The 21,899-nt window shown below is 34.8% G+C and overlaps 1 protein-coding gene across 1 annotated transcript in view; it reads right to left on the reverse strand.

The window, feature by feature from the left end:
- Positions 1-21,899, reverse strand: part of LOC136027290 (serine/threonine-protein phosphatase 6 regulatory ankyrin repeat subunit A-like) — a 117,799-nt gene that overhangs the window by 48,367 nt on the left and 47,533 nt on the right. The window contains exons 8-10 of the mRNA XM_065704388.1: positions 20,960-21,092; positions 17,283-17,492; positions 13,294-13,477 (exon numbers count right to left, since the gene is read on the reverse strand). Of these exons, the coding sequence (XP_065560460.1) occupies positions 13,294-13,477; positions 17,283-17,492; positions 20,960-21,092 (527 nt within the window). The remainder of the gene's footprint in view (positions 1-13,293; positions 13,478-17,282; positions 17,493-20,959; positions 21,093-21,899) is intronic.

The raw sequence follows: 21,899 nt of genomic DNA on the forward strand, positions 1-21,899 counted from the left end.
AAGGAATGTTCGATTAGCAATCAACAAAGCACCGGGACACAGGGAGTATAAATGACGACCAGGACACAAGTAAAAAAAAAAATTAACAAAACTAAAAAGAAGGTAAAAACTACAAAAAAACTAAAAAGAAAAAAAAACTAAAAACTAATAAAAAAACTAAAAAATCTAAAAATCTAAATAAACTAAAAAAGAAAAAAAAAGGAAAAAAATAAAGGAGAAAAACAAAACTAAAAAACGAATGTATATACAGACCGGTACACCGGGATACAAATGACGACCGGGACACAGGGAATATAAATAACGACCGGGACACAGGGACACAACTACAACGGGGACACCGGGGGAAACAGGGGGATAACCTGACAATCTATTTATATGCAAAGACAATGGGACAGCAAAGAATGTTGTATATTCGCAAGTTTTACGTAGTTAAAACCATATATATATATATATATATCTATATTCACAGGTGGGACATAGGGACACAACTACAATGGCGCGTAACTATTATGGCGCGTAACGACTTACGCGCGCGGGGGGGCTTGGGGGGGGCGCGAAGCGCCCCCACCAACTAGGTGTTGGGGTGGCGCGAAGCGCCACCCCAACAGCTAGTATTTATATATATATATATATATATATATATATATATATATATATATATATATATATATATATATATATAAAAATAAGTTGTTTGTCTGTCTGTCGACTGACGTCATGTTTGTGTGTCGACTGACGTCATGTTTGTCGACTGACGTCATTATAAGGATTGAGCTGTATGTCGTCATGAAGTTGTTTGTCGTCTGACGTCATGTTTGTCGACTAACGAAACTACAGACCGGGACACCGGGACACAAATGACGTGTTATGTCTGTTATGACGTAATAGAGGCAACAATCTTGACAGGGCCTTTTGAGGGTGAGGCTTTTCTTATTCCACGCATTCTCATGATTCCAATGGATCTGCCTTTTCAACCTAAAAGATTGCAATTCCCAATTTGATTAGCATATTCAGTTTTCAGTCCAGAACCACTAAAGCTATTATGTAAATATCGGAATCAAAAGAACGGCTAAAGAACGCAAAACCGCGCAGTTAGATGAAGATCCACCTGGACAGCGAGAGTCAAAACATATCAAAACTGAAAATGATAGCGATGATGATTGGGTTTGGGATCTTGACTTGGATAAGGTCATCAATGCCTACCAGATTTTAGTTAAAAAAACAAAGGTTCGGCGATATGTATTTCATAGTGAAGCTGGAAAATAAAGAAGAAAAAGAAAACTGAAAAAAGAAAAAATGTAAAAAACTAAAAAATGCTAAAAAGAAAAAAAACTCAAAGAGAAATTACAGACCGGGACACAAATGACGATTGGGACAGAGGGAATATAAATAACGACCGGGACACTCAAGGAGAAATTACAGACTGGGATACCGGGACACAAATGACGACCGGGACACAGGCAATATAAATGACGACCAGGACAACAATGGCAATTTGTTGTCCTGGGACGCCGGGGGGCACAGGGGGATATATAAATGACGACGGCAACAAAGGAAATGGTCGATTAGCAATCACCATCAACAAAGCTCAAGGGCAATCAATAGAATCATGAGGTATAGATCTGAATACGGATTGTTTTCCCATGGACCATTATGCGTTGCATGTTCAAGAGTCGGTAAACCTGACAATCTATTTATATGCACAGACGATGGGACAGCAAAGAATGTTGTATATTCGCAAGTTTTACGTAGTTAAAAACATATATATATATATATATATATATATATATATATATATATATATATATATATATATATATATATATATATATATATATATATATATATATATATATATATATATATATATATATATCCGATGAAGATGCTCTAAGAGTCTATGCCAAAAAACTTGCTGCTGATAGAGAAAGTCAGAAAAGAAAGCTTGCCGAGGAATCAAAAGAACAGCAAGAAACAGGCTTGAGGCTAAAGAACGCAAAACCGCGCAGTTAGATGAAGATCCACCTGGACAGCGAGAGTCAAAACATATCAAAACTGAAAATGATAGCGATGATGATTGGGTTTGGGATCTTGACTTGGATAAGGTCATCAATGCCTACCAGATTTTAGTTAAAAAAAAACAAAGGTTCGGCGATATGTATTTCATATTGAAGCTGAAAAATAAAGAAGAAAAAGAAAACTGAAAAAAGAAAAAATGTAAAAAACTAAAAAATACTAAAAAGAAAAAACACTCAAAGAGAAATTACAGACCGGGACACAAATGACGACCGGGACAGAGGGAATATAAATAACGACCGGGACACTCAAGGAGAAATTACAGACTGGGATACCGGGACACAAATGACGACCGGGACACAGGCAATATAAATGACGACCAGGACACAGGTATTTAAGAATATCGTTCAAAGAAAAATTTTTAATTGTAAGAAGACCGTTGAAAGAGAAATTTCTAATTGTAAAATGACTGAAGAACCTACAATGGCAACACCCGAGGAAGCTGCTCAAAACGAATGTATTCACGCAGAAGTAGCTGAGTTGGTAAAGCGTTATGTTTCAGGTTCTAGGTCCGAGAGGCTCCAGGTTTTAACCTTGGCTTTAGCATTAATACAAAAGAAGAAAAAAACTAAAAAAGGTAAAAACTACAAAAAAACTAAAAAGAAAATATATATATATATATTTATATATATCATCTTTTCCACAAAAATAATAATTTAGTGCTTCTGCTTAAAAACAGCAATCGAACTGATGCCTCCTGATACGCAACTATCAACAAAGTGGCAATCGTTGTGGTCGGTGATCAGTTCTTACCTCGAGATAATATTCTTTATAGGCGAAACAATCAGTTGACAAGAATTGCTTAAACTCATCGATGCTACGATGCCCTACAATATCCTGACGAATATAAATGACGCCCGGGACACTCAAATAGAAATCACAGACTGGGACACCGGGACACAAATGACGACGGGGACACAGGGACACAACTACAACGGGGACGCCGGGGGGCACAGGGGGATATATAAATGACGACGGCAACAAAGGAAATGGTCGATTAGCAATCACCATCAACAAAGCTCAAGGGCAATCAATAGAATCATGAGGTACAGATCTGAATACGGATTGTTTTCCCATGGACCATTATGCGTTGCATGGTCAAGAGTCGGTAAACCTGACAATCTATTTATATGCACAGACGATGGGACAGCAAAGAATGTTGTATATTCGCAAGTTTTACGTAGTTAAATATATATATATATATATATATATATATATATATATATATATATATATATATATATATATATATATATATATATATATATATATATATATATATATATATGCTAGTATATATATATATATATATATATATATATATATATATATGCTAGTATATATATATATATATATATATATATATATTTTATATATATATATATATATATATATATATATATATATATATATATATATATATATATATATATATATATATATATATATATATATATATATATATATATATATATATATATATATATATATATATATATATATATATATATATATATATATATATATATGCCATCTATCAATTGTTCTACTCTGTGCATTGAGAGACGAAATCTAAGTCAGAAAATGATAAATTTAATAGCTGCTAGTCTTCCAGAAATGATGAAATGGAAAAAACAAAACAAATACTTTCCATTTATTTCCCCGCTTGACAGGCTCACTAATTACCTTCATTAATTACTGAAGCGCTGAGTAATTGCTTCTCGTGGAGCTACTTTCCTGCCACCCCCTTCCCCTCAAGCTCTACACAGCAACCTCTATGATCTTTGCTGATTTTGTAAGTCTACATTTTTTTAGACTATCTTCTCATGAATTGTTGGTTCTAGATTCAACTGAAAGACAGTTTAAAAAAAAAACAAAAAAAAACAGAAAACCTTTTTTTTAGCTTATAATTACATCTGGTCCCATTAAGGGGATGGGAGCTGGGATGCAATTACAAAGGCAGTGACAACTTTTTTGAGTTTTAAACCAGCCGTTGAAAACTGGAATATGCCAAAACATATACTAAGCCACAAATTCCCTAATGTTTACAGCTTGAGGAGCTGGGATACATTTCAAATGGGAGCGACTTGGAAAATCCACTAACAAGTAGCAATCCCATTGTAAAGAACCAAAAGTGGATATTACGTTTAGTTCAGAAGAGAGGATAAACTAGACTGGGTTAATTTATGGTTTGGAACAGAAATTAGAAAAAAACATACACCATATCATAACCAATTCAATTATCTTTCAAAAGATAAGAATCACTATTATTGTAGTCACATAACACCCCCACCCCCTAAAAGAATCAGATATAACCCTATGTCATATAAATTTTTTTTACTGAATTTCTTTTTCCAATTACCTTTGTTTTGAATTTTGAACCCAATTTTCATGAGAAATAGGCCTGAGAAATAATGCCAATCCACGAAATCAGCCTTGTTTGTATATAGCTTGGGGAGCTGGGGCGCAATTTGAAGTTCAACTGGAACCATCTCCAAAGAGAGAGAAAGAGAGAGAGAGAGAGAGAGAGAGAGAGAGAGAGAGAGAGAGAGAGAGAGAGAGAGAGAGAGAGAGAGAGAGAGAGGGGGAGAGTGGGAGAGAGAGAGAGAGAGAGAGAGAGAAAGAGGGAGAGAGAGGAGGGTTTATTACACAGCTTCCGTAGCTCTTGACAAATTTACATTTGCAAAAACATCACATGTTAAACATAAACTTAGAAAGTAATGGCACAACATTATATGTTAAACATAGATAAACATAGACATTGATAAACATTACAACATTACATAATAATATAAATGTATAACAATATCGGTTTGTTCGTGCACGTATAGGTGTCAGTTTGAGTTTTTGTCTAGTCTTTCTGTTTGGTGGGGCATCTGCGGGGAGAATATCAGGGAGGGTTGGGTTTGACAGCAATGATTTTCCAAATTTCATGATGATATTGCTCAGTCTTTGCTCAAGGCACTGTATTTCAAGTTTATTGAGTGCTTCTTGGTAGGGAATATCACTACATCCCAGGATAGTCCTAACTGCCCTTTTGGTGAGATGAGCAGTATGTAGTATGGAAGGGCCTCTCACAAGACGTGCATACTCCAAGACTAGCCGCATGTAGCAAAGGTAAACGAGGAGGAAACTTTTGACATTGCAATCGAAACGACGCATTTCCGACAGTGTTTGAAGGAAAGTGTTACCCCTCCTAAATACACTGTCAGCATGTGCGGTAAAGGAAATGTCTTTAGAGAAAATGGCTCCCAGCATTTTTACTTCTGACACAATAGGAAATGGGACTTCAGGGGGGTAAATTCTCTTTTTAGGGGGGTTCAGCCGGAGAATTTTTAATTTGGTAGCATTAATGGTTAGATTGGACTCGTTACACTGGAAATTTTACTTATCGAAAATGTCACTAGCAAAAAGCGCTCCACGAGTATTATCTTCAAGTAGATAAGCAAGCATGAGAGATAAGTCATTCAAAAATTTATACATGTCTTCATGCTCGCTCAGGATGAAGTTAATCATTGCGATAAATGTTATACCTGCAAGTTCTGTGCCTTGTGGGGCTTCACAGGTTACATCACTACAGTCGGAGTCGGTCTCTTCTTCATGGAGGACAAATACCTTCTGTTGCCGTCCAGACAGAAAATACAGAAAAATTGATAAAGTTTGACGCTTGGCTCCCATTTGCTTCAAGTTGAGGCATACACCAAGATGAGATAGAAGGTCAAACGCTTGCAAAAATCGATCACAGCTAGATCAACAAAAAACCCGGGGTCTCCAATGACCTTAGAATAAGGTCGAACATTCTTACTAGGCAGACAGAAGTTCCGCATTTAGAGAGTCCTCCGTACCGATATTTGTCTTTGGATTCACACACTTGAGCCAATAGGCAGCGAAGAATGAAAGGTTCCGTCACTTTTGTAAAGCACGGAGTTAGGGAGATGGGTCTCAAGCCACCACAGCCCTTAGGTGGGTCAACCTTCAGAATGACACGTATGTGTGCTTTCTTCCAAAGGAAGAAAACGCTCCGGACGCAAAGCACTGATTAATCAGAGTGGAAACGGGTGGGTAGAGGAAAATAGCAAATTCACTGATAAGTTTTGTAAGATTTCGCCAAGAAAAGGTGAGACCCCTGCTTTTTTATTTTTCTCAGCTCCTTGTACATATCTAACTTTGAGTTCAATTAAACCTTCATAGGGGCAGTCTTCAAGCAGATACTCTCTTTCTTGGGCACTCACAAGACAAAATGTAGTGCAGATACAGATTAAGAAGGCGATTATAGCACGAGACCCCAGTAATCGTCCACTATCGTCTGTTATCGTAATAATAGGTTTTGACGACTTTCGACTTCATCTCTTTATGGAGCGGTGCCACTTGGCAGACTCACTGTTCAGAAGTGGCACAACTTTTTCACGGTTATATTTAGTTTTGGCGCTGCGTATCATGCGTACCATGCGTACTACTCGGTTCCATACAATTGCTCCTTGGCTTGCTTCACCATATGCGTAAACATAACTTCGTTCACGAATTTTAGCTTTTATTGCAGAGGTTATCCATGGTTTGTCGTATTTGCTCAACATCATTGTCTTTGTTGTGAATATTTCAAGATACTTAGAGTAAAGTACCTCACTTCCTCTCTGCTCAAGAGTACCATCTAAGGACACTTCCAAGAAATTGTATGTAGCAGCTCACCGGCCGAATTTACGCATAGCCGAGTCCGTTAGGGGCCTTGTTGTTACTCGTTAAAGTTTAGGTTCCTTCATAGAAGTTTTGGCCATGAGTATTAGAGCATGGTGATGAAACAACCCTATTAGTCCAAGAAAAATAGGGGGTGATAGAAACCTTCAGTGTTTGTTAAGACTAAGTTCAGGATGCTTCCAGACGAGTGGGTTGGTATGTTGACAATCTGCTTTAAAGAGAGGCTGGTTGCTAGTCAGTTTCTCTTTGTCTGGTTGAAATCCCCAGCGACGATAAAACTAGGACAACTATATCTGCTTCTGATTAAATGAGCTGTAGTTTGGAGACAAAAAAAAAACAAGATCCCGCCTGTTTTGAGAACTCTCTGGATAGTAAAGCGATGCAAAAATCACGCACGAAAAGCGACGAGAAAGACAAGGGAATCGGTGCATGGCCCAAATAACCTCGTGGTTCGGGTTAGTATATTCAGAGAGATGTTTGCAAGAAATGTCTTTCCGCATATAGATTCCAACACCGCCATTGAGCCGGTTGTCACCTCTAATGCTACACGTACTGAAAAATTAGTTATATCCTGCAATTTGTCCTGAGGCATCGTCAAGGTTCAAGATTTCCGTTAAAGCAGCAGTTGCTGCCTTTTCACCACGGAGTCATTGAGGTGACTCCCAGCCCCCCTCCAAAAAATGGGGCCAGATGTAAACCTAGGCAGTTTATAATTTTTTTTTTTTTTTTTTTTTTTTTTTTTTAGTCTGCTCTAATTTCAACCTTGGATCAACTGTTGATGAAAAATAAGCACAAAAAAAGATTCCAAGCCCACAAAATCAGTAAACTTTTGTTTATGACTTATAGCTATGTATGGCCCTATAAGGCAAAAGTGAAGGCTGAGAAATAATCAAGACGGTAGAATTGGGAATCAAATGGTACATTTCTATCTTATACATGTCCTATATCTATTTCTGTCCAGTTTTCTATCTGATTTCTGTCGATTAAGCAACACAACCAGGAATGGCCTTACTTATTATCTTTCTCTACTATCTAACTACGTGTTAGTATTTTAGAATGATTAATAATACTGAAAATATTCTGCCAATAAATCAATCACTTCCTTCTAGCTTGATATCCAATCTTCTGCTTACATATTCTTATGCCTGGTTATTCAAAGAATTCAAAATTACAAAAGGCTAAACCTGTAACCACAGTTAGTATATGTACAAAAAACCACACTTCCATTCTATTTGACAGCAAGCCACCACTGCATAATATAAAGAACTTGCAGAGAAAAGTAAGAAAAACTGTTTATTTACACCCAGATAAAAAAAAAATCATGATACTCGTGGTTTGAATTGAGACTTAGGGTATAAGTTCTAATACTGGTGGTACCGGTGCCATTTTGTTGGTACCAATCGCCAAAAATCGCGATATTCTTGCGATCAACAACTGAGACTGGTGGATCCCGTTCGCCGCCTGGACTAATTAGGAAAAAAGTAGAACTTAGGAAACAAATGCGTAAGGGTCAGATAAAGACTGACTAAAGTAGTATTTCGGGAAATACTTTTAGATAATCGAAAGGATCACTGACCCCATCAAAAAGCTAATTTCCAAAATAGTTGAAGAACAAGACAGACGTGAAATAGCTGAGGCTTTTGTTCCGTTTTATTACTACGAGAGAACAAATCTTTATTAAAAATTCTCCACTTTTACAGTTGAAATCAGCATCTTTAACTGTTCCTAATAGTTGTCTTTTTTTTCCTTTTTTAGCATAAATCCTGAGTAACAGTCATGTTCATCGTAAAGATAGTCTTATTTGCTATTAAGATAGATGATACCAAAAAAAGAAATGAAGTTTGTCTTTATCTTTTAGCAACTATGTTGAAAACACCTTTTATAATACTTTTGCAGAAATGTTGGGTCACACTAGTCAAAGAAACAAAGATAGCTTTATCAAAAAGTTCGTGGTATCAGTGAGTAAAAATAACAGTGAGCAAGGAGCGACCCGGCTCAATAGTAAACAAGACTCTAAAAAACAGAATTTTGATACCAATAGTTACATCAAAAGAATTGGATTTTTATGCTGATTTTAAATATATAAGTTGCATCACATTTAGCCTTGCCCATCAAAAGTTACGAGCCTGAGAAAATGTGCCTTATTTTAGGAAATAGCGGGAAACACCCTATTCCCACTATAAACACCTATATAGGGGGATCACGGGTTTGTGTTTATTTGTTTCTTTTTTGTTTTTATTTTTCTTTTCCCCCGGGGTGATCGTATTGACCCAGTGGTCCTAGAATAGGCTCATTCTAACGGAAATTAAAAGTTCTAGTGCCCTTTTTAAGTGATTGAAAAATTGGAGGGCACCTAGGCCCCCTCCCACGCTCATTTTTTCCCCAAAGTCAACAGGTCAACAGATTTTTGGGACATCTGCCCTTCCCCCACCAACAAAATTACCCACAGCCCCTCCTTTGTAATAACTTAGGGCCACTTACACATTATTGTCTATGATTTTAAAAAGTACGAAACTAATCAGTTTAGTTGAATGAAGCTTTAAAATAAATGTCAGGAACATTTTTCTGCAATATGAAGGGATATATGCATCCCACAGCCTCCTTAATCAGGCACAATCTAAATGAAGAGAGATGAGGAATTAATCCCCCCCTCTCCTTCCAATATTCAGCTGAAGTCTCATGAAGACTTAGACAATTTGGACACTGAAATACGCTCTTTTAGGGATCTGGTATCAACCTATCCGACACAATGACACACCATCCATTCTTCATAATAGCTGACGCTCAATTATAGATCAATAAACATAATTTCATGAAAAAAAAATCAAGGAATTAACTTAGTTAAATAAAGCATTGAGAAAAATGTCCCAATTAACCAATTCTCTTGTGTAACTACGTGACTTTTCAATAAAAATTTGCGCCACCGTGCGGCATTACTTCTACCGTAACTGGGAAGCTATATATCTATATATATAAAAATAAGTTGTCTGTGTGTGGATCTGTGTGTGGATCAGGTGACGTCATGTTTGTCCGCATATGACGTCTGAATTATTTCACACTAATACAAAAGAAGAAAAAACTAAAAAAGGTAAAAACTACAAAAAAAAACTAAAAAGACAAAAAAACTAAAAAAGCTAAAAAACTAAAAAAAACTAAAAAAAGGTAAAAATCTAATAACTAAAAAAAACTGAAAAAAATAAAAAAAGGCAAAAACTACAAAAAAAATAAAAACTAATAAAAAAACTAAAAAACTAAAAAAAACTAAAAAAAACTAAAAAAAGGTAAAAAACTAAAAAAAACTAAAAACTAAAAAAGAAAAAAACTAAAAAAAAGGAAAAAACTGAAAAATAAAAGAGAAAAAGAAAACTAAAAAAATATGAATAAATATATATAAAAATAAGTTGTTTGTGGGTTATGTCTGTCTGTCTGTCTGTCGAGTGACGTCGTGTTTGTCCGCATATGACGTCTGAATTATTTCACACTAATACAAAAGAAGAAAAAAAACTAAAAAAGGTAAAAACTACAAAAAAAACTAAAAAGAAAAAAAACTAAAAAAGCTAAAAAACTAAAAAAAACTAAAAAAAGGTAAAAAACTAAAAACTAAAAAAAAACTGAAAAAACTAAAAAAAGGCAAAAACTAAAAAAAAACTAAAAACTAATAAAAAAACTAAAAAAGCTAAAAAACTAAAAAACTAAAAAAACTAAAAAAAGGTAAAAAACAAAAAAAAACTAAAAACTAAAAAAGAAAAAACTAAAAAAAAGGAAAAAACTGAAAAATAAGAGAAAAAGAAAACTAAAAAAATATTAATAAATATAAAAAATATAAATATAAATATAATATAAATTAGCAATCAACAAAGCACCGAGACACAAATGACGACCGGGACACAGGGAGTATAAATGACGACCAGGACATAAGTAAAAAAAAAAACTAAAAAAACTAAAAAAATGGTAAAAACTACAAAAAAACTAAAAACTAATAAAAAAACTAAAAAATCTAAAAATCTAAATAAACTAAAAAAGAAAAAAAAGAAAAAAGGAAAAAAATAAAGGAGAAAAACAAAACTAAAAAACGAATGTATATACAGACCGGGACACCGGGATACAAATGACGACCGGGACACAGGGAATATAAATGACGACCGGGACACAGGGACACAACTACAATGGGGACGCCGGGGGGCACAGGGGGATATAAATGACGACCGGGACACCGGGACACAAGGAATATAAATGACGCCTGGGACAGCAAAGAATGTTGTATATTCGCAAGTTTTACGTAGTTAAAAACATATATATATATATATATATATATATATATATATATATATATATATATATATATATATATATATATATATATATATATATATATATATATATATATATATATATATCTATATTCACCGGTGGGACATAGGGACACAACTACAATGGCGCGTAACTAATATGGCGCGTAACGACTTACGCGCGCGGGGGGGCTTGGGGGGGGGCGCGAAGCGCCCCCACCAACTAGGTGTTGGGGTGGCGCGAAGCGCCACCCCAACAGCTAGTTTATATATATATATATATATATATATATATATATATATATATATATATATATATATATATATATATATATAGCCAATCGATTGGCTATCTTGGAATTTTGAATCGATACCAACTTGGTCCTCCATGGGGCAAAGTTATAATTTAGCGCCACAAAATGGTGGAAAACACCCATTTACCGCGGCACAATCTTTCCGGTAACTTAAAGTGGGTACTAGAATGTTTAATTTCCATTCAAAAGAGCCCTCTCTCAATCTTCTAGGACCGCAAGTTTGATATGATTAAAGATAGGAAAAACAAAACAGAAACGAAAAAAAAAATACACATCAGTGATCTTTCATCTGGAATTTTTTTTTTAACCAAATTTCACATATTTGTTGGTAGGAGCTTGGAGCCTCCACGGTAGGGTTCTCTGACATTCTGAATCTAGCGGTGTGATCTTCGTTAAGAGCACTTTCCCTTTTGTCAGGCTCGTACGTTTGATGTGAAACGTTAGTCTTATTGAACTGAATACATATATATTTCGAAGCAGTACAAAAAGCCATTTTTGTATGTAATATTTTTTTTTTTAGAGTCGGTTATTATAAAACCAAGCCGCTCTTTATTTACAGTTCGTTACCAAGAACTATTTGATTCTAAATTATATTTTCTATGTATATTTTAAAATTAAGAAGATTTAAAATTAAAATCTCAGAATCCCTTTATTTTCTCCATTCTTGTTTCCAACTCTGTTTAAATAGAAGAGAAAAGAATCGCTTTGAGCATTCAGGTTGATAGTTAAACTAGAAGTTTTATCACACAAAGCCTCTTAAACTCTGTAAAAGGAAAACAGGCAGCAGTTGCTGTACGAGATTGGTTAAGTCACTTTTTATACTTAAAGCCTTTGTACTGATTACTAAAATCAGGGTATCAGGGCTATTACGTTAGTTAATGGTGGGGTTGTGTTACGTTGCATCATCTTGAACGTGTAATGATTTAGATTAAAGAATTTATATTTTGATGGTAAGGGAGGTGGAATCGGAGGAATAGTTCTTTAAGGAGTTGACATCTAGTTACAATGATTTTCTTTAAAAAATGTAGTTAAGATGCCAATGAATAGGTAATATTTTACTCCTAAAGAAAATTCATCCATGTAAAAGCAGATACAGACAAATAATATAAAAGCATGTTTTAAAATCCTGCATAAGTTCGAAGAGTAAGCTTTGGCCATACCAAATAAAAGACATTCTGAATGATTGGGAGTTATCTAAGGTGTGAATCGATATTTTGAAATGCACTCTGTTTATCTATTTGTATTGACTTTGTCCCCTCTGTTATTACAATGTATTGCATACAAACCATTCAGAACTTTCTAATCTTTTAATTCTGTTATTTTCTCTCCTTTTCTATGAACACACTGCAGCGCTCTTCGCCTTTCACTAACAAGTTTCTTATGGTCTATATATCTATTGCGAACGAAACAAGCCTTTTTGAGTCGTATAAAAACAACTGACTTGCTTTCTAAATTAACACTCATTATTATGTAAGCCTTCATCTTAAGCTTTACTATTAATGAAGAAAAAAACATCACAACCCATAGCCTATGGAGTTGAGTCAAAAATTTCTTAGCTCTGGACTAAAGAATGTTCAGTCATATTCTTAAAAAAAGAAGTTTCATTACTTTATGTCATGGAAACCAAAATTTTGCAATTATATTTATTTTAAGTTTTTCATAATACTTTCCAGCAAATATTTTCGTTTTTTTCAATACCACTTCCACGAAGTCCTTACTTTTCTCTATTTTTTCTGCTTCTCCTTTTTTTGACTAATGCTATTTTTAGATCGGTATTTTAACAGTTGTAAAAAGGTTTAAGCGCTGATCGTAGACTTAATTTTTAAAAAGGTCAAAAGATAAGCGCACTGCAAAGGTAAATTTAACAGATTTTGAAAAAAGAAACATAAAAAGTAACAATTATTCCCAGCTACACAACTTACCGCTATATGTAAAGGACTAATAGCACAGGCCTCGACTAGACCTTGATTTGCTCGGCCTAAACATTGGAATAAAAAATCCAAGACATCCGCTTTTCCAAGTAAAGCAGCAAAATGAGCAACAGAAAAACCATCTTTGTCCAATAAAGTTGGATCCGCTCTTCGAGGAATGAGGAATTTCACAATACTGAAATAAAATAATTCTCATTTCTTATACCAAATCTTCAGGCAAACGGAAACTAAGTTTTACACTTGTTCCCTTTCACAGCTGGTCTATTTTAAGCCATTTTGTCCGTCTCTCTGTCAAACAAATACACCTCTTCCTCCCCCAACTTATTTCAGACAAATTATGCATGTTTTCTATTCTAAGTTAGCCATGGAAATCTTGTCAACGTATTAGACTATTGCTTCAGCTTAACCGTAAAATCTATTCATTATCCACCAGACATAAAACAGACACATAAAATAGACAGAGATAAACACCTGAAGACATACGTCCCCAAAAGCCTTAAAACTGAAGAAACATATATTTCTTTCAGACGCCAAATGTAAATACGTGTCGTATAAGTGTTGCTGCATACGGACTTGAATACATTTTCGCTTCAAAGTTTGCTTCAAAGAGTCCACTCATACGTGTATATCAATTGGAAGTACTTGGGTGGCGCATTTTACTTCATTAAACGTAAGGGATACCAGTCATTTAAAAGGTTCGTTAGACCACATGGCTTTTCTATATATAACCAAAATGAAACGGAAATATAGCAGCAGCCAAAACTTTTAAGTAATATATTGAAAAATGGATATATATATATACATATATATATATATATATATATATATATATATATATATATATATATATATATATATATATATATATATATATGCTATCTTGATAAGTGAGCAATAATTGTGTACGTATTTATTAATTAAAATGGGCTCCATATGTTTTAGGGAAAATTTGTATCCTGGGATATTCTGGCCTAAAAATCAACCTCGATTGAAGTTTGAGAAAATCTGTTAAGAGGCTTAATTTTGGAAAAAGTTTAATGTCAGTGACGTAGCTTTTACATACATCATTACAGTATTGCAATGACGTTGTCACTCTTATGTGATAAAAAACTGGCAATTGCAAAAATATTTGTAAATATTTTAACAAGGGATAAGAACAATTTAAAACCTTAAAGAAACGAAAAGTTTGAAGCTTAGTATACAATCGGTGTTAGAAATCGGATGTGCTTCAAAAATCAAATCAAACAGTTCGTGGTAACGAACTGTAGTAAGGAGCGACCCGGCTCAATAGTAAACGAAACTCTAAAAAACGAAATTTTGATGCTAAAATATACATCAAAAGAATCAGATTGTCATGCTGATTTTAAATATATAAGTTTCATCAAATTTAGTCTTTGTCATCAAAAGTTACGAGCCTGAAAAAATTTGCCTTATTTTAGAAAATAGGAAAAAACACCCCCTAAAAGTCACAGAATCTTAACGAAAATCACACCATCGCATTCGGCGTATCAGAGAACCCTATAGAAAAATTTTCAAGCTCCTACCTACAAAAATGTGGAATTTCGTATTTTTTGCCAGAAGACAAATCACGGGTGCGTGTTTATTTGTTTGTTTGTTTTTTTTCCCAGGGGTCATCGTATCGACCAAGTGGTCCTAGAATGTCGCAAGAGGGCTCATTCAAACGAAACTGAAAAGTTCTAGTGCCCTTTTTAAGTGACCCAAAAAATTGGAAGGCACCTAGGCCCCCTCCCACGCTCATTTCTCTCCAAAGTCAACAGATCAAAATTTAGAGATAGCCATTTTGTTCCGCATAGTCAAAAACTATAATAACTATGTCTTTGGGAATGACTTACTCCCCTACAGTCCCTGGGGGAGGGGCTGCAAGTTACAAACTTCGACCAGTGTTTACATATAATAATGGTTATTGGGAAGTGTACAGTCGTTTTCAGGGGATTTTTTTTGGTTTTGGGGGGTGGGGTTGAGGGGAGGGGACTATGTCGGAGGATCTTTCCTTGGGGAAATATGTCATGGGGGAACAAAAATTCAATGAAAAGGGCGCAGGATTTTCTACAATTACTATAAAAAAAACAATGAAGAAATAAACATTGACAAGTTTTTTTCAATTGAAAGTAAAGAGTAGCATTGAAAATTAAAACGAACAGAGATTATTACGCATATGAGGGGTTCTTAAAATACTTTAGCATAAAGAGCGAGGTATTTAGGAGGAGATAAATACCTCGCTCTTTATGCTATAGTATTTTTAGTAATTTCAACTATTTATTCTACGGCCTTTCTGATTCAGGGGTCATTCTTAAAGAATTGGGACAAAACTTACGATTTAGTGTAAAGAACGAGATATTAACGAGGGTACAAACCCCTCATATACATAATAAAAATTAAAGAATATAAAAGTGTGTTACGTAAGATAATCTTAAGTACGCATATTTTTTACTAATAAAAAAAATCGTTTAAAAATTAAATTTATAGTTGCCTTTTTATGTAACCGAAAATTGCATGGCAACTAGGCCTCCTTCCCCATCCCTTATTTCTCAAAATCGTCTGATCAAAACTAAGAGAAGCCATTTAGCCAAAAAAAGGAATTAATGTGCAAATTTCATTTTAATAATTTATGTGTGGAGAGCCAAAATCAAACATGCATTAATTCAAAAACGTTCAGAAATTACAGAAAAAAACTAGTTTTTTTTTAACTGAAAGTAAGGAGCGACATTAAAACTTAAAACGAACAGAAATTACTCCGTATATGAAATTGGCTGTCCCCTCCGCAATCCCTCGCTCTTTACGCTAAAGTTTGACTCTTTGCCACAATTCTGCTTTTTAAAACAATTAAAAGCTTTAGCGTAAAGAGCGAGGGATTGCGGAGGGGACAACCCATTTCATATACGGAGTAATTTCTGTTCGTTTTAAGTTTTAATGTCGCTCCTTACTTTCAGTTAAAAAAACTAGTTTTTTTATGTAATATCTTTGAAAAGACGGTAATATGAAAAGACATTTCAGTATAGTAAACTTATCTAGAGGTAGGCCCAAAAAAACTAAAATTGACAAGTGTTATAAATGATAATTCGCCGGAAGGAAAATACGTTTTTTTTTCGCACCACCTGAACAATTAACAAATCTACAGCCTAAACCGTCATCTAAAACTAGACCAATAAGGGCTGCAAAATCAAAGGACATTGGCAAATTGTCTGAAGTAATGAAAATCCAAAATCAAGAAGAAAAAAATGGGGTTAAAAAATGAGCGACAAATTCGGCGACATGTGTTTCATATGACAAAAGGCAAGCCCGGGCAAAAGTCGAAGTACAATATTTTAGAAAAGCCCCAAGCGACGAAATAGCTATAAATAACGACATTAGAGTTCACAAGAACGCTACCCAAAAACCTGACATTGCGTCATCATCTGTTAAAAGAAATAAGGGTTCGGCGTTAAAACTAGACCAATAGGGGCAGCTAGACCAAAAAGCATTGTAAATGGAGTAATGAAAATCCAGAATGAAGAAGAAAGAAAAATGGAGTTAAAAGATAAGCGACAGCGGAGTCAAAAAGTGCCAAAATTGAAAATGATAGTAATGATAATTGGGCTGGGATTCTGACATGGATAAGGCAATCAATGCCTACCATGCCTTTATTTCGAAGTTTCGACGATATGTATTTCATCACTACAAAAGAGAAACCAAGGCAAGAGTTAAAGGTCTAGTAACAAAAAAAAAACGTTTACATAGGCGCTAATTCTAATTTAATGTCATTTAAATGTTCAAGGGGTTAACTGACGAAAATGAAGCACAGAAAAAAATGATCATAAAACTAGTGAAAGGGGAATCGCAAAGCCGATATTTGACAAACTCATATTTTTGTTCTCAAACAAAAATCAAACTATTTGATATAAACATAATGCTAATCAAGACCAAATTGCTAAACAATAGAATGTAAGTTCATAATATACGGGAAGACAACCATTAAATACCTGCAATCTAGATCATTTGCAGCTGCGTAATGAAGAGGTGTACGTCCTAGAATATCTCTTGAATTGAGAGGGGATCCCAATGTTACTAAAGTTTTAACACAAGGCACATGTCCCTGTGACGCCGCATAGTGCAATGGAAGACGACCATATTTATCACAGACGGAAAGATCTGCACCTTTCGTGGCAAAAAAATCAATGCAGTGCACCGATCTAAAAAGAGAATTCGGATATGCGTAAATGTCAAGAAAGCATGTCAAGAAAGCAAAAAAAGTTAAAATACAAACGAGAAATGAAGGGAGCGAAACCAAGAAAAAATACAGAGATAGAGAGAAAAGAGAGAGAGAGAGAGAGAGAGAGAGAGAGAGAGAGAGAGAGGAGAGAGAGAGAGAGAGAGAGAGAGAGAGAGAGAGAGAGAGAGAGATGAGAGAGAGAGAGAGAGAGAGAGAGAGAGAGAGAGAGAGAGAAGAGAGAGAGAGAGAGAGAGAGAGAAGAAAGAGAGAGGGAGAGAGAAAGAAAGAGAGAGAGAGAGAGAGAGAGAGAGAGAACGAGAGAGAAAGAGAGAGAAAGAGGAAAGTTGGGGAATTGTAAGTCACCAGTCAACTTGTTAATTTTTCCTTGACAAAATTCATTTATTCTTATAACCAACCACTCAAAGAAGACATCACACAAAAAAACAGGTTCAAATTTAATATACCGAGATAAAATTTTTCTAAGAGGTTTCAGTTCATCTTTTTCATTTTCACTAATAAATAAATATGGAAATAAAATCCTAACAAGTCTCACCATGGGACCCAAGAGACCCTGGCCCAGGTATTCTGAGGGAAAGCACAGGGTGGTTGGCCCCCGACCCACATTGCACTTAATGGCTGAAGGGCCATGAAACGGAGATCAACTCCGCCTACAGCGACTGTAAAGTCCAATGCCGTATTATATATATATATATATATATATATATATATATATAATATATAATAAAATTATATATATATATATATATATATAACTCGTCGTATTTAAAACGTCGTATAGTTAAAACACATGAAGTGACTTAGCCTCTGCTTCAATCTTAGAATTATCTCGCTGCCAAGAAAACACATCAAGAACTTGAGTGATTAGTTTCATTTACAGTTTTGATCTTGCAAACTGAATTACAATAGTAGCCCTTTCTTTATCTACCAGCCTCTCTAAAGTGAGAACCTCAAGTCCAAACACTTTCTTATCTTTGACAAACGACTCGTCGTAATTAAAACGTCGTACACATGAAGTGACGACATCGCTATAAGAATTCAGCAACGAGCTAGTTGTTTGTTAGATCAGTTATCCCCTCATTCTTTGGATAAGGACCAGATTCAGTCTATGTGTGTGGCAATGGATGCCGATTACTTCTGGACATTAGCTTTTGCCATTGAGTGAGAAGATAGTGCACCCTGGAATTTTTATAGAACTTTTAGAAAATTGAAGTACATTAAAAAAAATATCTTATGCATAATATATCTAATTTAAAAGGATTCTTGTTATTATTAAATAAACAGTAAAAAACTTTAGCGTAAAGCGCGGGACGTTGAGGAAGAAAAGTCCCTTTCATATACGGAGTAATTTCTATTCGTTTTAAGTTTTAATGTCGCTCCTTTCTTTCATTAAAAAAAACTTGTTTTCTTTATTTAATCTCTGGACGTTTTTTTAATTAATGCATGTTTTGATCTTGGCTCTCCGCACATAAATAATTAAAACGAAATTTGCATATTGATGGTTTATTTTTGGCTAAATGGCTTTCTCATAGTTTTAATCGGAAGATTTTGAGAAAAAAGGAGAGGGAAGAAGCCTAGTTGTCCTCCAATTTTTTGATTACTCAAAAAGGCAACTAGAACTTTTAATTTTTTTACGAACATTTTATTAGTGAAAAATATACGTAATTTACGAATTAACTTACGTAACAAACTTCAATATTGTTATGTTTTTATTGCGTATATGAGGGAGTTCACCCCTCGTCTATACCTCGCTCTTTACACTAAAGCTTAAATTCTGTCCCAATTCCTTAAGAATGACCCTTGGATTACAAAGGCCGTAGAATAAATAGTTGAAGTTGCTAAAAATACTTTAGCGTAAAGAGCGAGGTATTACGAGGAGATAAACCCCTCATATGCGCAATAATTTCTGCTCGTTTTAAGTTTTAATGCTGCTCCTCACTTTCAGTAGAAAAAACTTTTCATATTTATTTTTTCATTGTTTTTTTTTTTAAATAATGCTAAAAAATCCTGCGCCCTCTTCATTGAAAGTCTCTTCCCCCATGAGAAGTTTTTCCATGGAAAGATCCTCCCACGTGACCCTCCCCCCCACCTCAACTTTCCATCCCAAACCAAAGAAACACCCCTGAAAACGTCCGTACACTTCCCAATAACCATTACTATATGTAAACACAGGTCAAAGTTTGTAACTTGCAACCCCCCCCCCACGGGGACTGCGGGGGAGTAAGTCGTCCCCAAAGATATAGTTATTAGGTTTTTCGACTATAGTAAATAAAATGGCTATCTCGGAATTTTGATCCAGTGACTTTTTGGAAAAAATGAGCGTGGGAGGGGGCCTAGATGCCCTCCAATTTTTTGGTCACTTAAAAAGGGGACTATAACTTTTATTTTCTGTTAGAATGAGCAATCTCGCGACATTCTAGGAGCACTGGGTCGATACGATCACCCCTGGAAAAAAAAAAACAAATAAACACGCATTCGTGATTTGTCTTCTGGCAAAAAATGCGAAATTGCACATTTTTGTAGATAGGAGCTTGAAACTTCTACAATGAGGTTCTCTGATACGCTGAATCTGATGGTGTGATTTTCGTTAAGATTGTATGACTTTTAGGGGATGTTTTCCCCTATTTTGTAAAAAGAGGCAAATTTTCTCAGGCTCGTAACTTTTGATAGGTCAGACTATTCTTGATGAAAGTTATATATTTAAAATCAGCATCAAAATGCGATTTTTTTATGTGACTATTGGTATAAAAATTCCACTTTTTAGAGTTTCGGTTACTATTGAGCCAAGTCGCTCCTTACTACAGTTCGTTACCACGAACTGTTTCATTATTGTAATTCCTCTACCACAACACAGCGAGGTATTTTGAACTTCTCATAAAACTTTTTTGTTATTTTGGTATTTAGGACTAAAAATTTTATGAGAACGTATGATTAAAATTGTGTAACGAAGAAAAATAGAAGGTTAAAAAAAATAATCAAATTAACAAAAGTCAGGGGGGGGGGACTGTCCAAGGCTGATAAATTTAAACTAAAACATTTTGATATGCAAAGAAAACCTACACAGCTTCTACTATACAAATTTGAAGGTTCTGTTTGGGTTCTAGGTTGAGACAGCATAAAATATGCTCTTATTTTATTTTTGTTGCTCACGGTTTGCCACTTCAATTTAAACTTTGTATTGGATTTTGAATTCAGTCTAAACGAAGGAAAATTTAGACATTGAGTTAAAAAACTGATTGTTTTTTTTTCATTTTTTTTCTGGCTGGTTTTGAGACTTTTTGGCATTAATTTTTTTTCGAAGCGGACAGCAGACAGCATCGATGGTATTGCTCAATAATTTGCCGATGGTCAAACAGCTTTACTGACATCAAATAATCCTTCTTTGACAAAATACAAATTTTTTCGACTGGCAGAAAAAGAAATACTCACCCACGGAAGGCACACATATGAAGAACATTTCTACCCGCATCATCTTGCACTATCACATCATTTGCCACTAGTGACAACTTTCGACAACATTCGACAGACCCATTCAATGCAGCCAAATGAAGGGGCGTCATACCTGTAAAGAGAAATATCACGACCATTTAATAATTTTGAACACCTAAGGAAACTATGTCAAAAATTTGCTGATGACATTTTACCCCAGGTTGCCATACCAAACCGTTTAGAAGCAACTTTCGGTTAAAAAAGATTACTTTGCTGTAAGCGAAAGTTCTCAAGCAAAAGATCAAGTTCTAGCGAAAGGTTATACTAAAAGGTAAATTACATACATATACATACGAAATGCCATAAAAGAGTGATAATTCAAAATATCGCTGGACATGTGGCAAATTATTTTAAGCAAGGTGACTTTGAGTAATTTATGGAATCGAATTATTGTCAATGCTTATAATAATATTGTCAATTCTTTCCTATTATTCCCGATCCAAGACACTGAACAAGGAAACAAGTGTGCAACACATCTACTTCCGGCCAGATTTGGAATTCTTGTAGGACGGTACCTTAATATAGTCAAACAGTTCGTGGTAACGAACTGCAGTAAGGAGCGACATGGCTCAATAGTAACCAAAACTCAAAAAACTGAATTTTTATAACAATAGTTAAATCAAAAGAATCGCATTTTTTATGCTGATTTTAAATATATAAGTTTCATTAAGTTTAGGCTTACCCATCAAAAGTTACGAGCCTGAAAAAATTTGCCTTATTTTAGAAAATAGGGGGAAACACCCCTTAAAAGTTATAGAATCTTAACGAAAATCACACCATCAAATTCAGCGTATCAGAGAACCCTGAAGTAGAAGTTTCAAGCTCCTATCTACAAAAATGAGGAATTTTACATATTTTGCCACAAGACAGGTCACAGATG

This window comes from Artemia franciscana, chromosome 5 (genome assembly GCF_032884065.1).
Source record: "Artemia franciscana chromosome 5, ASM3288406v1, whole genome shotgun sequence".
NCBI classification, from domain to species: Eukaryota; Metazoa; Arthropoda; class Branchiopoda; order Anostraca; family Artemiidae; genus Artemia; species Artemia franciscana.